This window comes from Fusarium solani, assembly GCF_023522795.1.
Source record: "Fusarium solani strain SB1 chromosome Unknown bctg00000008, whole genome shotgun sequence".
Taxonomy (NCBI): Eukaryota; Fungi; Ascomycota; class Sordariomycetes; order Hypocreales; family Nectriaceae; genus Fusarium; species Fusarium solani.
The window spans coordinates 2451106-2464015 of NW_027072148.1; the positions used below are offsets into that span (position 1 = coordinate 2451106).

Here is a 12910-nt window from a genome sequence, read left to right on the forward strand (position 1 = left end):
GTAGGTAGTGACTAGGTACGGCCATGGATGGATATCGCCACATTGAAGGAGGTGGGGTCGTTCTAGACCCAGATGTACAGAAGAAACGGGCACTAAGCATGGTGTGACAAGGGAGCTACGGCGCCAGGCGTCCACCATTTGACTTGTCGGCTTCGATCGGGATCGAGCTTCGATGGCAATCGACATGGATCTCTATCGTTAGATAGAGCCACCACCAATAATCAGTGTCTTGTGTTCCTTATTTGGCTTTGATCGATGTCATTGACGACATTAAGTGGAGAGGCTTCTAGCTAATCATGCTATTCCTGTTTATGGGCATCCATTAGATGCAATTTGACACCTGCCTCTCAATTCTCCCATTCTAGGAGGCAAGATTAGCAAGGTTGAAACAAGCTTTTCCACATTGCAATCGGGACGAACCACGAACCCATTTCCACCGTAAGTAACACAGTAATAAAGTGCAAACCTATATACTTCACGATTTGTGTTCAAGTTATTCATCCGGGTTGTCGTGACCGAGTGATACGTTGGTCAATTACCGTGAGAGATCATTGTATAATTGTAGGGTAGGCAGGTACCCGCCTCCACCGTGCCCAATACGAGTTATCGGTAATATCGACACTGTACAAACTTCCTGGAGCTGAGCTGCCATCTTTTTTTTCCAGCCTCAGATGCGAAACATTTCGATCTGCAGTTGACCAGTTTCAACCAGGCTCTGGCCCATCATTCCCATTGTACAAGATCCGGGCAAAAGTGTCAACACTTCAGCTCACTGGAGTTGATTGGCCCCTGACCTGTTTCTAATTCGAAATTTCTTTGCGCCTACCTTCCATTGTTCTCTATTCTTTCCAAGCTGCGACTCGCGCCGTCCTTCAATCATCCACAACCATGTTCGAAAACACCTGCACACTGCCCCTGACAGCCGATGTCTTCGCCACGGCCCTTCACCCTACTGAGCCGTTGCTCACCGTTGGTCTCTCCAGCGGACATGTCGAGACCTTTCGATTGCCTCCCGGCACCGGCTCTGACGAGAGCGCCGACGGAGATACCAGTGTCCTTAGTGATGGAAAGAGCATGATTGACTCTGTCTGGCGCACGCGAAGGCACAAGGGCAGCTGCAGGTCTCTTGTTTATGCTCATGACGGCTCAGGTAAGTACTGTTGAGGCCTCATTTGCGCACCAGGCCAATACTGACAGGACACAGCCGTTTACTCGGCCGGAACCGACTCCCTCGTCAAACATTTCGAACCGACCACTGGCCAGGTCATTTCCAAGTTCGCCATCCCGAGTACAACATCGATGCCCGATGCGCCTACCCTGCTCCACGTCCTGAACCCCCAGAGCCTCCTTCTTGCGACCGACTCAGGCGCCTTGCACATAATTGACCTTCGCGACGGCGCTCCTGGCAAGAAGCCTGCCCAAACCCATTTCCCCCACGCCGACTACGTCTCCTCGATCACACCTCTGCCACCTACCAAGGAGAGCACTAGCGGATTTCCTAAGCAATGGGTCAGCACTGGTGGCACGACCCTGGCTGTCACAGATGTCAGGAGAGGAGTGCTTGTGCGCAGCGAGGATCAAGAAGACGAGCTGCTAACCTCTTGCTTCGTCCCCGGTATGGGTCCTAAGGGACACCGTGACAATGGCATATTGGCCATTGGCTCCGGATCTGGCGTCCTGACACTCTGGGACAAGGGCGCATGGGATGATCAACAAGAGCGCATCATTGTCGACGGCGGTAAGAAGAGCGGAGGTGAAAGTATCGACGCCTTGGTGCTGGTACCCCAAGAAATGGGACTCGGAAAGAAGGTCATCTGTGGCGTCGGTGATGGAAGCCTTCGTGTCGTCGACCTGGTCCGCCGTGAAGTCGACGTCTCGGCCAACCTGCGCCACGATCATATGGAGAGCGTTGTGTCTCTGGGTTTCGATTCGGAGAACCGCCTTATTAGCGCTGGAGGCAAGAGTGTCAAGCTGTGGGAGGAGCTCTCGGAGCTACAAGGCGGCAACGATAGCGACAACGACGATGACGAAGACAGCGATGACAGTGATGATGAGGAAATCAACTCTGGCAAGCGAGCTGCGGATAGTGATAGCGACGAGGACAGCGACGAGGAGCGAGTCGCCGAGATGAAGCGACGGGCAAAGCGACGCAAGGAGGTGCAGAGCAGCAAACTGGGACCGATGGGAGCCCACGGCATCATGGGCTTTGATGGTCTGGATTAAAAAGGGGAGGCGTACGTGGATGATATTTTTGATGGAGGACAACTCACGTTGTGATACCCTGTGAACGTGGCTCTGGAAAGGAAAGGAAAAACGGTTATAAACATGGGTAGCAACCCGAGACAGTTGTTAGCCAGCATGTCGTATCGAATGGCATTGGTAATTCACACATGCAATCAGAGATGGGAAACAAAGTCGGGCTATTAGAGGTTGGCAAGAAGCCTTATTGATAACACTAGCAGTAGAAGCTAGTTATCCGGCGATTCAAAGAAGTCCGTCCTAGGAGACGGACATCCAACGACCTGTGTGGAGTTGGTGGTCTTCCGAAACGAAGGCATCACAAAGTGAAATAACCAAGAGCCCCTCCATCGAGTCGAAACAAAACACGCCTCGGCCGATGCTACACAGCCTTTGAGGGTGGATTCTGGGGCCCAGCGGCCCCGTGGTAGTTCGAAGCCTGGCAGGCTCCAACCATGAGCCTCTTCCAACCCCGAGTCGTGGCTCGAGCTGTGAGGTGGTCTCTTGTTTGGGTTGAGCAGAGGCGGCCATGGCTCCTGCTCTTGAAACATAAGGTTTCAGAGACTCAAATGGTGGCGTCATCCGCAGAACTGCTCAAGTCTTGAGCATCCTTTGGGAGGGCCGTCAGTCGCCATCTTGTAGAAGCGTCAGGTCTCGGGTTCCGTAGAGCGCTTGCGCACTCGCCGGGCCGGGCGCTGGCTTCTCGGGCTCGTATAGCATGCCCGATGGTGTTTGGGGGGCGGTAGGTAGTGGTCGCATGTCGTGTATGTCGCATGAATTCATCTCAAGTCCGAGAAATCGGCGCCATGGGGTGTACAGTATGAGAATCGGAGCCTCAGGTGCTCGCAATATGCAAGACTGGGGGTACCGAGTCTAAGGAGATGGGAAATCTGGGTAGGGAGCCCTGTGGCCCTATACACCTGGAAGATTGATGTAGCTCCAACAGGCGTCTTCTGACTTGGGGTGCGGTTCGGCTCGGCCCTCCATGATGTCCTCGTCGCTTGGAGCAGAGAACCGGGTTGACGAGCTCGTGGTGAGGTCGTCGTCGTAGATGATGACAGCAGGGAGTGTTTTGGTCTCTCGAGCGATCTCCCTCGCTGCCCTTGAATTGCTTCCTTCACTGCCACCGCGCTCGCGGGGCACTGGGTTGCTGCTTTCGGGAATCATTTCGCTGCCGCTGAAGGTTGTCGGGATGCAAATGTGTGGGATCCCCTTGCGTAAACTCACAGCCCGAGCCAGAGTCACAGCCGAATCACCGCCGACACTAATAACACAGTCTCGGCCGGAGATTCGAGTAGGTACAGTGATAACGGCGGAGCTGAGGATGCGAGTGTCGAGATTTGGAATGATGGTCTGGATCTTCCGAGCGATCTTTAATCGAGAAGGGCTCGAAACGATGAGCGGCGACGACAGGCGCAAGCTTGCCAGCTCAGCGGGCAGTAAGTTGATGGCCTTGGGGCCGACGACGACACGGGGAGACGGGCTGTGGGCCGGACGGCGGGATCGCAGACGAGGAGTTGCAGCGCGCGAGGACCGAGGAGTGACGAGTGTGGAAGCCTTGACAGCGAGGGCGTTGAGCAGCTTGGCGCGGATTGCGACGAGGTCCGGATCAGTGGCTTTTTGGGGTGGTAGCCTCTGTATGGTGCTGCCAGAGCGGACCATCAAGGCGGACTGACGCATGTCGTCCGACGAAGCGGAAGCGACGTTTATCTGAATATTGAGACTTTGGGCGCGCACGACATCAATGCAAATATCGAAGAGAAAGGTGTGCTTGATTGATGGCGATGAAGTTGACGAAAAAATAAGATTGTAAGATGTAAGGGATATGTAAGGCATAGAGCGCTCTGGCGCGAGGGGAGAGAATATGGGTAGATAAACGTGACCTAGAGGCGAAATATTGCTACTGCTAGCAGCAACCGACCGAAACGCGCGTGCCATTGTCCATGGGAGCATTTTGTTGTGTTATTCGCCACAATATTAAAACGCCACCCCTTGCTCTAACGTAAAGCATGCAAAGGCACTCCCGGGACGAGAAGCTACCCGTTGGGCTAAGGGAGTCAAACAGCGGAGCAGTGTCTCCGTGGAACAAACGAAACCAATCTCTTGCGTTGTCACTACACAGTAGAAGAAGTCCACTGGATCCAACTTGCTTTTCGGTCCCTGCATCAAGGAGAAAAAAAACCTGCAAGACCCTGAAAAAATGACGAAAGAGAGGGGTTCCAGAGGGCCGCGGGATAGACCCGTTGATGTCAAAAAGACGTCAAAGGGGAGCTTTGGACCCTGGAGGGACCGCCGTTGAGGGGTGAGGAGGTTTTCCGTCCCGTCGGCTGTCTTGGCCAGAGTCGTGGCTTCGGGGATGCGAGGTGTTAGTGTCGGGGATGAGGGTCCCCCTGTTAGCTTCCACCGGAGCCGGAGCCGTCAACTATGATTGGTTGTTGCCGCCCAGAGAGGCTTGACTGCGCAAGTGCTTGCTGGACAGGCTTGGGACAATTGGGCACCTCCATTGTCATAGTGGAATAACAAACTTATATTAAACATACTGCAAGATCAGATAGTGCCCTAGCTGGGCCCTGGTCTGGACAGTAACGCTTGAGCAGTAAGGATGAAGGCAACTTGATATCTCACTCCTCTTGAAGACATTATTGATACTAATAACGAAGAAGAGTTAAGTCAGAAAAGGAAGAAATGAGAAAAGTGACTGGAATGGATAGTGGAAATGCCTGGGAAAGATGAACCTGCAGTGCGGAGAGGTCACCGAGGCCAGATACCATCATTTATGCGTCTCTACTCCGTAACGCTGATCGTTTGCCCTCTTTGCACTGTACTATGCAGCAGCTGACGCTGGCGAGTGGGCAACCCGGACCAAAAGTCGCGGAGGCGGGCTTTCGGGAGGGGGGGTTGCATCGCTTGTGGCTTGGGAGATCTGGGGAAGCCACACCATGAGGCTTCACGATTCATGTCGAGCACGTACGTAATATCATTTTTTATCTTTTTGATCTTGTTACAAACAATTTCGCAGAGATCAAGTCCACCTTATTTCCATCTCGTCGCTCGATTCCGGGGCTACTGTGTGCTGCAGTATCGCAGAACGCATCAATTATTCCGGGCAAGGTTAACTGTCACGCAGGCACCTTCCGTAAACGACAGCAGCATCCTCGCCAATCTCATAACATGGCGAGACTGGATATCTTACGGCAATCTCGTTTTCTCCTTTCTTTTTTCTCTGTATAGATCTCAACCATTCATCCATCCGTCCGTCAACTATTTCCCTTTTCTGCCTACGAATGAGTTGCGTGGCAAGCTCTTTTCACGGTCATCGCCGTTCGTCGACTTCGGGGTTGTCGCTTTATGTTTAAAATCTCGATGCCATCGACGCTTGCGCTACCGCCCGACTCCGTCCTCTGATATCCCAATCACCTCTGCTATCGCAGCGGATGCGGCCGAAACCCGGGGTCTCGCACCCGCCCTATCTTATCTGATAGCGCTACTCCTTCTTGGATGCCCAGAGCTGAGCAGTGGCCGCGGGCAGCAACGTGCCTCGGTGAACTCTGTCTGGAGCCAAGAACTGCCTCCACCTGCAAGATAAACAGAAGCAAGTTGGATGGCCACAGCGATGAAATCCATGTCCTTGGTGCCACAACCTCCGCGATGGCGCCCCTTCCCCGGCCATGCTTGATCTAGCGCGCGGGCTGGAGGACCGAAGCGAAACCCTCACATGCATTACCTTTCCAATCGAGCTCTGTTTGTCATCGCCACCTTTTCTTGACAGCGATTAGGCGAAGCATCCTAATCTGTGGCGAAGAGTTTACCCCGGACGATGGACTGATGCACCCGTCGATTCGGTCCCAGCCCAATGGTTGCTCCAGGCCATCCTCCTTATCCCCCACGCCGTCGGCGCATTTCAAGCTCCCCGCCTTCGGTGATAACGAGCTGAAAATTTCTGGCATCCTGGATGTAGCTCAGGGTTACACCTTCACCAAAAGTTACTGCGCACAGGCAAACTCAACGGGGACACAAGAGATGATCTGCCCTGACCGTCCCTGTCGTTCGATGTCATCCTATACCGAAGATGGCCTCAGGGACCCGCATACGCCCGCTCGAAGCCCCATCCCTGGCCATTCACCGTGCTGAAGGAGGCTGATAAGCTATCTCTGGAACAAAGCTGTCAGTGCTGAGACCTTGAACTATCTGCGCCAAAGTTGGCCGCCGGCTCCGAAAGGCTCCAGCACCACGCGACAACGGCCCCATCCGAACGCTGTTCTGACTCTGGGCCGATTTGCGCAGAGTCAGTTGGCGTTTTATACTTTAACTCGTCCATGTCCGGCCGATTTATAACTTTTGTTTCGACAATTCAGACATCATCTCGTCTTCGGCTCATCCAATTGCCCGCCAATTGGTCTCCCATTTTGCTCTAGGCTGTTCATGCACAAGAGTCGATCGACGCTGAACCCCTGTCTAGTGTCGACTCCTTCAACGATCGCCGTCTAAGGCCATATTTATCAAGTCGAAGCGAGCCATCATCGACCCATCTCTCTTTCTCCTCCTTTCAACACCACAAAAATGGATGAAGATCAAGGTCCGCGGTCCATCGTGCCCGAGCAAGCACCCAGAAAGTCGATTGGCCAACGTCTCAATGGCCTCAGGAAAGCATTCACCACCAGGCATGGCCTCATTGGCGACTACAACTATGGCTTCCTCTTTCGACCAAACCTGCCTTTCATGAAGAAGAGCACTAACGCGAGCCCCTTCTTTGGCGTCAACGATAAGATGCCAGTTCTCTTGGGTCTTCTCCTGGGTTTTCAGCATGCACTGGCTATGTTGGCTGGTGTTATTACTCCTCCCATGATCATTAGCAGCAGCGCCAATCTGCTACCTGATCAGAAGCAGTACCTTGTGTCGACCGCTTTGATCGTCTCAGGTATCTTTTCTGCTGTTCAGATCACTCGTTTCAAGATCTGGGGTACTCCGTATGTGCATCCTTCCAATAATGGCCTAATCCTTTGACTGACTTGGATGTCTTTAGGTACTTCATCGGCACCGGTCTGCTTTCCGTCGTCGGTGTCTCTTTCAGTGTCATTCCTGTTGCCCAAGGCAGCCTCACTCAGATGTACGCCAACGGTTACTGCCCTTCCGACTCTGACGGCAATCCCCTCCCTTGTCCGAAGGGCTACGGAGCCATCATCGGCACATCTGCAGTGTGTGCTCTTCTGAACATCTTGATCTCATTCATTCCCGCCAAGTTCTTGCTGCGGGTGCTTCCCCCAATTGTCACTGGCCCCACGGTCATGCTCATTGGTATCAAGCTCATCAAGTCTGGTTTCTCTAACTGGATGGGCGGCAGCGGAGTCTGCATGACTGCTACCGAGGGACTGTTCGCTATGTGCCCGGATATTAACGCGCCTCACCCTCTCCCCTGGGGATCTGCAGAGTTCCTGGGCTTGGGTTTCTCCGTCTTCCTGACCATTATCCTGTGCGAACGATTCGGTTCTCCTATCATGAAGTCCACCTCGGTGGTTATCGGATTGTTGACGGGTTGCATTATTGCTGCTGCTTGCGGTTACTTTGATCGATCCGGCATCGACGCTGCCCCTGTGGCCTCTTTCGCCTGGGTTCACACATTCCCGCTCTCGGTTTACGGTCCTCTCGTCCTCCCTCTCATGGCCGTTTATCTCGTTTGCGCCACCGAAGCGATCGGCGATATTACAGCCACCTGCGATGTCTCGAGACTCGAAGTTACCGGAAAGACGTACGAATCCCGTATCCAGGGCGGTATTCTCTCGGACGGTCTTGCTGGTTGTATTGGCTCTCTCATGACCATGACTCCCATGTCCGTCTTCGCCCAGAACAACGGTGTTATCGTCCTTACCCGTTGTGCCAACCGCAAGGCTGGTCTTGCTTGCGCCATGTTCCTCATCATCATGGGTGTCTTTGCCAAGTTCGCCGCCTCTCTTATCGCCATTCCCTCCGCTGTCCTCGGTGGCATGACTACCTTCCTCTTCAGCGCCGTCGCCGTCTCGGGCATGTCTATCATCACCCGTGGCGTGCCCTTTACCCGTCGCAACCGCTTCATCCTTACCGCTGGCTTCGCTCTGGGTTTTGGAGCTACTCTTGTCCCCAACTACTTTGACAAGATTTTCACCTACAAGGGCGACAACCGCTCGCTTCAGGGATTTTTGGATGCCATCACCCTCATAATGGAGACCGGTTTTGCCGTTGCTGCCATCATCTGCGTGATCCTCAACCTTGCCCTGCCAGAAGAGATGGAAGACGATATCGATGCGGGACGCTCGTCGACGAACATTGCTATTCACGAGGAGGCCCAGCCTGATAAGACCACCACTGAGCTGAGCAGAGAGCATAGTATCGAGCAGCAGAAACAGGGCTGATGACCACTTTACGATCGTTACGTTCTTGAAAAGGAGTTGGAGGATATTCAAACACACTGGCTTTCTACACACGCACATATACCCGTACATTTAATAAACGCCATTTAGGCTTGAACTGGACTCAACATGACCTGTGAAGTTGACGACCGATCCAACATATGCGAGACACAGTCGGCATGCATCTCGAACCCCTCTTTCTGCCTTGCCGCAGCTCCGATAGACGCCACAATCTCTCACCTGATGTACAAATCTCATCAGCACAAGCGTGCGAATCAGTCCCCAGAACGATATCGCCTTGGACAAGGAAGCCCCAGGTGTGATGTCGCGTGAGCAGCAGTCAGATCGCAAGCACAAGCCATCCAGATATCACAATCAACAGGTTTCAAAGATTCAAGCTAGCCCCAAATTACATCAAAGGGAGTGCCTCAGATATCATCAGATTTTTGCACGCCCACACGCCATCCTTCCCCTGTAGATAGACAAACGCCGATACTCCTCTGCTCCGACCCAGCCAGATAACTCCTTCAACGCTGATGCAGCCCATACCATGCATCTCACAGACAAAATCTCATCAGCTCATACCTCCGTAGACGACATGTTGTCGACCCTCGTTCTTCTCCTTGTGGAACTTGTTGACGTCTCTCCTATGAAACTCCTGTACTTGTCCCCATTGCCCACGGTGACCTTCCTGGATGCATTTCTGCAGCTCTCCTTGCTTCTTGATCTTGCAACGACACTTGTTCGGAGTTCCAACAAACTTCTCCCTCGCAGTGAAGTTGGGGAACTGAATGGACAGACGCTTGAGGTTCGGCCAGTTGACATCGTCACTCGCTGCTACTGGGTTGTTGAGTGCCAGCCGGGCCATGTTCCAGTCCATCTCTCCGTCCGATGGCGAGGGTTCATATCGTCGAGCCGCGAGATTGGCGTCACCCTTGCGCTTCTCGATGGGCGCCAAGGCACAGGCAGCTCCATCTTTGCCCGACTTGCGACAGTTGCAACGTTCTGGGTTCAAGTTTGTGTCTTCGTCAATCTGGACAGTCACAAAGGATAGCTTGCCAGTCTCAAAGCTTTGCGTGAACAGGACAAGCATCGGCTTCGGGGGTCGACGGCGCAGCAGCACTCCAGTGGTGTTAGCTCCTGTAGAGATGCTGATGCTGCGGCCGTCACTGTTAGACGAGTTGCTGTTGCTCGATATGCCGCTGGATACGCTAAAGGAGCGTCTGTTGTTCGTCCCGTTCGTCCCGTTTGTACTGTTTGATGGTGTCCCAATCAAAGTGTTTGATCGACGAGGGGAAGGGGACTGTCCGACTGGTTTGCGAGGTATTTGACGAGGTGGAGCTCCTCCAAAAGGAGACTGCCATTCTGGAGGCGACGACCGAATTGGCCCGGGTGAGGTCTGCCTTGGCAAGCCAAACGCGTCAGGGCCAGTCGCTTGTCGTTGATGGATCGTTGAGAGAGAAGAAAAGCGACCGGAAGAAGTCCCATTGCCTCCGTTGAGAGGGCTGCTCCCTGACATTATTGTTGGAGATGATACTGAGAACCCGTTACCGTTGTTGCTAGGTGGCGAGTTGCTGCCGGTAAGCGTAGTCGAGATCGAGGCGATGGAGCCGCGGCCAGGGCGTTGAGGGACGGCAGAGCTGAAGGTAGCAATAGAGTTCTGTCGGCTGCCATTGGGACTTCTTGTGGTACTGGCTGCGGCATCACTATTGGTGACGAGCGATCCCTCAGTCTCCTTTGGAACCCAGAGCTGAATGGTGGCTTTCTCAATGAGTTTTTTGTCGCCAATGACAAACGCAACAACGACCCCGTGATATGTAGAAGTAGACCACACCTTGTATCCGGTGATGGCTTGTTGGAACTTGAGGATGTCGCTCATATCCATAAAGGTCATTCTTGCAAGCCTCTCGTCACGGCGGATAAGGAGCTCTTGTGGTATACCGGGGCCAGTTGGGAGGTCGGGCATGGCGTATTGGGGATTAACAACGGCCGAAGTAATATCGAAGTCGATGACTTCAGCTACTAAGTGTCAGTAATGAATCCATGGAGACTCAGAATCTCACATACTCTGTTGTCTAGGTCGACCAGATGCCGTTTGCTCTGAGCCTGACATGATGATCCTGAACCGACGTCCGTCTGCACCAAGACGCCGGAGAAGCTTGGCCTTCTTTTCGACATTTGGGTGAGCGCCCCTTAGAGGTCTACAATCGGTTAGTTATACATCCAACTCGAAGCTAACAGGGTCAACTTACACCTCGAGCAGTTCCTGCATCATTTCGTCTTGGGTCACCACATCGACCAGAGGAGTCGGGTCTTTCTCGGGCCAGATGATAAACATTTCGCGCCTCAGTATCGCGGTGGATAGCTCTGGTTTAACAAGCTCGCGACCGAACCGACTGCACTCGAATGAAAGATCCTGCTAGGGTTAGCAACAATCCCAAAAACTTGGATCAGAGCTGCTCACATCTTCAAGCTGTCGGGCATAGGAGGGCCAGTGCGAGATGTCCCGATCCGCCTCCTGGAGAGCCTGAGACCCTTGGATCCTTCTAAACAGCCATATGCACTTGAGGAGATTGATATATTGATCGATAGGTGGGACACGGTCCGTGACCAGCATGCCGGCTTGGAAGTTGACAGTGCTGCCTCTGAAGTTCATGATGAAGGCATCGGATAGCTCGCTTAGGTCGAAGTCGCTCTCGGTGCGATACTCTGAATGGCCAGTAAGGGCGGCAAATCGGAATTGCTCTGCCAGGTTCATAGGTACTTCCAGGAGGACCGTTGTGTGCTGCTCTCGCAATCTCAGGGCTTCATCTAGGTCAGGGATGAGAACTCCCATGAGTCTTTTGATATCATGATGAATGCCGTCGAGCCTGTAGGCGATGTCTGCGTGCATGTACTCAATGTCTTGTCGTACTCGATAGAGAAGATCGCTTCATGGTTGTCAGCCCAAATTCCTCAGCAACTACCCTACCAGTCAAACTTACATCTCAAACGGCTTCAAAATATGGAGGACCTTGGAGTTGTGTAAGATGATGCGCTGGCGTAGCCGGTCGGCAGTGGGTTGAACGAGAATGTTCCATTCTAAGTTGCGGAGCGGCCCGCTCCCCCCACGATATCGGGTGTTTGAGTCGAGCAGTTCACGGCATTCTCGAAGTGTGCCGTCATAGTCGCCGACAATTTCTATCAGTGATCTCCGATCCCATCGCACTCTAGTCTTGACGCTTTGTCTTTCTCTTTGGAGGGAATTGTCCGCCTGTGTAATCACGCTGCTGAGGATGTCGAGGTTCTCGGCAAGCCCTCTCACATCTCTCCAAAATTCCAAATACTGTTTTGCTAAATGACAGTCAGCATGGCTAGTGGAACGAAAAAGGAAGGAGAGTAAGGCTCGATAGAGTTTCGAAAGACGTCGTGTACAGGAGTTGTGCACGAAGGAAGCCAGCGATGGCGATGTGCCCAGGGAGCCTTGCAAGGCAGCCCAACGTGGAGGTTGGAAACACTGGTTGGAGCATTGGGCACTTACTTGCATTGCGATCTTCAGACCAACCGGCATCATAAATCTCCCAAGCTAGCCGCCCAAGACTGACAAGATCTCCGACTTGGAGAGGACCTGCCATCAGGTACGATTCCGCCGGTGTCAAACAAGGGCCTCAAGTGGCATGAGATGGATGTTGGTGGAGGAGTGAAGGTGATCACTTGGCGCAGCGTCGACAAAAGTAAGACTATGGGAAGAGGTGGCAAGCAGGAACTCCCTCACGGGTGCGTGGGTGGTATCCTCATAAGAGAGAGATCCATAAGCCAGGCTGTCGGTTGGGAGGCCACCGAGTGCACAGTAGGACAGGGCTTGGTTAGAGGGTATCTGAGGGGATATCGCACCGGTCCTTCGTCTGAGAGGTGCGAAAAAGCAAGGGCCGAAGAGCCTCTTGAAATGAGAGGCAAGAAGTGGGTGTGCAGGACTTGTACAGAGGCGTCAGACGCGTACGAACTGGCTGAGACAGGACCAAACAGCGTGAGTCCAGCCTTGGGACAAAGACAGAAGAGCTCGTGTGCCCTGCTTCGAACCAGGCAGCGGGGGTACCGGAGATTGGGAGGGATGGGCGGTTGTTCCGGGTGAGATGGTATCAGTCACTCATGCGGGCTAGTACACGCACATCTGCTTGAGCCTGGTCTCGGTGGGGTGGGCGTTGCGAAGGGCACAGCAAATCGAGGCGGACGTCGTCCCATAACTATCTCTCATCCTGGACACCCGGCTCTCCGGTCATCGATGCTGCAGGCCGTCGGAGAGACGAGAG

At 53.4% G+C, this 12910-nt stretch overlaps 4 protein-coding genes across 4 annotated transcripts; 2 read left to right on the top strand and 2 right to left on the bottom strand.

Annotated features, from left to right (window-relative positions):
- Window positions 1-888: 888 nt before the first annotated feature.
- Window positions 889-2223, top strand: MRS44_012823 (uncharacterized protein; the record flags this gene model as incomplete). Its single annotated transcript, XM_046267786.2, has 2 exons — window positions 889-1150; window positions 1205-2223. The coding sequence occupies 2 exons, from the start codon at window positions 889-891 to the stop codon at window positions 2221-2223; spliced, it is 1281 nt and encodes a 426-aa protein (XP_046126600.1).
- A 927-nt stretch (window positions 2224-3150) lies between these two features.
- Window positions 3151-4191, bottom strand: MRS44_012824 (uncharacterized protein; the record flags this gene model as incomplete). Its single annotated transcript, XM_046282635.2, has 1 exon — window positions 3151-4191. One exon carries the CDS (start codon window positions 4189-4191, stop codon window positions 3151-3153), a length of 1041 nt encoding a protein of 346 aa, XP_046126599.2.
- Window positions 4192-6798: 2607 nt separating this feature from the next.
- MRS44_012825 (uncharacterized protein) lies at window positions 6799-8624 on the top strand (the record flags this gene model as incomplete). The annotated part of the gene is made up of 2 exons (XM_046267784.2): window positions 6799-7205; window positions 7262-8624. The coding sequence occupies 2 exons, from the start codon at window positions 6799-6801 to the stop codon at window positions 8622-8624; spliced, it is 1770 nt and encodes a 589-aa protein (XP_046126598.1).
- A 571-nt stretch (window positions 8625-9195) lies between these two features.
- MRS44_012826 (uncharacterized protein) lies at window positions 9196-12235 on the bottom strand (the record flags this gene model as incomplete). The annotated part of the gene is made up of 6 exons (XM_046271579.2): window positions 9196-10640; window positions 10689-10822; window positions 10874-11037; window positions 11086-11551; window positions 11606-11954; window positions 12142-12235. 6 exons carry the CDS (start codon window positions 12233-12235, stop codon window positions 9196-9198), a joined length of 2652 nt encoding a protein of 883 aa, XP_046126597.1.
- Between the last annotated feature and the right edge of the window lie 675 nt (window positions 12236-12910).